At 55.6% G+C, this 3,109-nt stretch overlaps 1 protein-coding gene across 1 annotated transcript; it reads right to left on the bottom strand.

Annotated features, from left to right (window-relative positions):
- Positions 1-654: 654 nt before the first annotated feature.
- Positions 655-2,149, bottom strand: Nppa (natriuretic peptide A). Its single transcript, XM_046424740.2, has 3 exons — positions 1,848-2,149; positions 1,423-1,725; positions 655-924 (listed from the first exon to the last, which is right to left on the bottom strand). Exons 1-3 carry the CDS (start codon positions 2,046-2,048, stop codon positions 913-915), a joined length of 516 nt encoding a protein of 171 aa, XP_046280696.1. The 5' UTR covers positions 2,049-2,149; the 3' UTR covers positions 655-912.
- Positions 2,150-3,109: the final 960 nt, after the last annotated feature.

The raw sequence follows: 3,109 nt of genomic DNA, 5'->3' as shown, positions 1-3,109 counted from the left end.
AGAAAAGACTATGCTCTGGTAGGTAGTTCACAAAAGGCACGGGGAACTCACTGCCCCTGGTGGCCCCTCATGGCCCCTGGTGGCCCTGGTGGCCCCTCGCGGCCCCTCGGCACAGCAAACCTTTCTTCACTTTGCTCAGCCGTTGAACCCAGTGCACAGCCAGCTCTGAACCAAGCTAGAAGTGTGATTGGCTTGGCTGCTGCAGTGAACTCTCTTAAATGAATCAGATAAAACGTAGCTAATAGCCTCATTTTCTAAATGTGCCCTAAACAAAACAAATACTGTAACCCATAAGCAGTAGGGATGCAAGTGTTGTCTGTTGAGTGCAGCTGCGGTAGCTGTAACCAGGAGATGAAATGGAGAGGTATGTGAGTTTTATTTTCAATCAACAATGCCCTGAATGTGAGCAAGTCTGGAGAAGAGTAAAGGAAGTGCCCTTTCAGTCTCAGGGCCTTTCCGGGTTCTGGGGCTGAGGCTGTTGAGGAGGTGGAGCAGGTTGGAGGCTGCAATTTGAGGTCCCCACCTCCCACCAAAAATAAAGGGGGGCGGTGAAAGAGGAAGAAAGAAACAGCATTCTCAGACAACGGCCTACTGGGCTCCATTGTTCTCCCTTGGAAACTGGGAAAGAAAAAAAAACTACACCGGGGGCTCGGCTTCTGTCCGAGGTGCTGAAGTTTATTGGTTTTGCAAGGCTTTCAGTAGTAGGTGGGGTTGACAGTGACGCATGGGGTGGGAGCGGCAGAGGAGCCACAGCTAAGCCACTTGATCTACATTTAGCATCAGATGTGAGAAATGTTGACAGGAAGTTGAAGCTCCAACAGTGTGCTCATCCCGACTCAGTGGCAATGCGATGAGACCAAACTTGGTGAGACCCCGGGTCGAGGGTCTCCTGCAGTCTGCCCGGCCAGGCTGTTATCTTCCGTACTACAAAGAGAAAGACATTCGGCTTGGCGATCTGGCTCTACTGGAGAGTCAGCATCAAAGGACAGTGTCAAACCTTTTACTTGACCTTCGGGCAGCTACTCCCCCGCCCCCGTGCCCCCTCCAGCTTAGTGATCTCTGAGTTCCATTGAGCTCAGAGGAGCAATCCTTGTCAATGTCACCTAGCTCCCGCAGGATCTTGCAGTTCTGGGAAGAACACGAATTGCTAATTAGCAGAGCAAAGGGGACTTGACCCTGTATTTTAATTGTTCAATGCTGTGGTAGTAACTTTTTTTTTTTAAGCATTTTTTCCAGCAGGCTACAGCTGAGTGTGATGACATTGTTCTGAGACTTGTGGGGCACCCCCCAAGTCAGGGTAGAAACTCAGAAGGAGTTATCTTCTACACTGGTCCCCTTCCTGTAGGAGTCCCCTGCTGGTACTGCTATGGCAATGCGACCCCATCTTCTTCCCATCCTGTTCCCAACTCCAGATCCTCTTACCCGGAAGCTGTTACAGCCCAGGCCACTGTGGGCTCCAATCCTGTCCATCCTTCCCCCGAAACAGCTGGATCTCGGCAGGCTCCGAGGGGCCGTCGGCTTGTTTCTCAAGAGGGCAGAGCGATCAGCAGAGTCCCAGGGGTCCCGCCCGGGGCCAGCCCCATCTCCCTGGTCTGGGCTGACCTCCCCGGTCCAGGAAGTCTCATCAGGGAGAGCTGGCCCTGCTTCGTCATTCTGCTCGCCTAGGACTCGTGAGGGAACCTCATTTTCTAAAGGCATCTTCTCCTCCAAACGGTCTAGCAAATTCTTCACAAAAGGAAAATACAGGGGGAAGGGAGGGGTCTCGTTGACTTGGAGAGAATCGAAAAGAACCAGCCCAGCACTGCAAAACCCCCTGGTGCCAGGCTGTACCTCCTTCCTGGCCCTACCTTGAAATCCGCCAGGTCTGCGCTGGACACGGCGCTGTACACGGGCTTGGCTCCTGCTTGGCCTGGAAGCTGGAACATCAGGAAGAGGAGGAGGCTCACGGCGACGGCGGAGAAGGAGCCCATGCCGGCGGCGGTCGAGGGACGGTGGGGTGTTTGCTGCCTCTTCTCCCTCCTCTCTGGCTCCCCTTCCTTGGCCTGCATCCGTCACTGTCTCCGCTGCCCAGCGCCTCCCGTTTTTATAGCCCCTGCCGTCTGAGCATGCAGCAGGGCCAGAACCTCCCCATTCTGTCACTTGCAGCGATAAAGCGGCAGAGTGAGGAGCCCGCCGAAGATGCCCTTTTAAAGTTATCAGCCAGCAGCGCTGTCACAGCCCCTGCGCCTCGAGCGGCTCCCGCAGCCCCCCAGATCCTCCGCTGCACGAGCCACATTCTTGCTGATTTGCCTCAAGAGGCCCCCACTTCAAAGGTGTGAGAAGAGCAAAAAAGAGTCCTTGGTTATCTCCCCGCCGCGCCCCGGGATTCTTTCTCCTCAGCAACGGGGACCCACGCGGGAAGCAGAGGGTGGCCGCTGGCCCGGGGCCCAACTGCCCCTGTCTGCTGGTGGCTCAGTGTCAGGGGCTCCAAATAAGGGTGGGAGAGGAGGGGATGGCAGGCGGCCAGGGGCTGGGGCCCAGGAAGTGCAGGCGGGCGCTCGGCTGCCTTCACACCTGATTCATCGGCTGGGGGCGGACCTCTGGCTGCAGACCGCTGCCCTCACCCCTGGGCGTCCTTCTCAGCCGTCAGGTGAAAGGGAGTCATTTTTTAGAGTATTGAGTCAGCTGGGAACAAATGCGATGAAGGTTCCAAGAATTCCGCTGGCAGAGGAGTGGGGGGACGCACTCCTCTCCAGAGCTGCTCCTCCTTCACGTCCCCCGGCCCCCCCCAGGTGTGCAGGGGACAGGCCTGGAGGAGGCGCCTCTTCATCTCCCCACCTTGCTGCTTGTAGACTGCTGGGAGCTTGCGGCGGCCCCGTCCTCTCCAGTGCCGGGGTCCTGCCCTAGCGGGTCCAGGGAGTCCTGAAGGATGAGTGGCATCGGCGAAAAGATGGGACAGGATCGTTCCATTGGAGCAATCTCCAGAGAGAGAGGCTCTAATGCAGCTTTGTCTGGGTCATCTTTTATTACAATTTTTCTCATCATTATAGATTCAGAAAACGTCATTGATTTAAAACTTTGCCAAGACATGACATTTCCTTAACCATGATTGGGGGTACAAAAAAATGTA

The sequence above is a fragment of the Marmota monax genome, unplaced genomic scaffold, assembly GCF_021218885.2.
Source record: "Marmota monax isolate L192 unplaced genomic scaffold, Marmota_monax_Labrador192_F-V1.1 WCK01_AAM20220418_F8-fsc00080, whole genome shotgun sequence".
NCBI lineage: Eukaryota > Metazoa > Chordata > Mammalia > Rodentia > Sciuridae > Marmota > Marmota monax.
This window is presented reverse-complemented; position numbering and strand designations above follow the sequence as displayed.

What these genes read in the sequence shown, in the direction of transcription:
- Nppa (XM_046424740.2), bottom strand. Translation starts at nt 2,048, where the DNA reads ATGCAGGCCAAGGAAGGGGAGCCAGAGAGGAGGGAGAAGAGGCAGCAA. An exon ending in CAGACCTGGCGGATTTCAAG is followed by an intron (nt 1,726 to 1,847) that starts GTAGGGCCAGGA and finishes CCTTTTGTGAAG; the next exon opens with AATTTGCTAGACCGTTTGGA.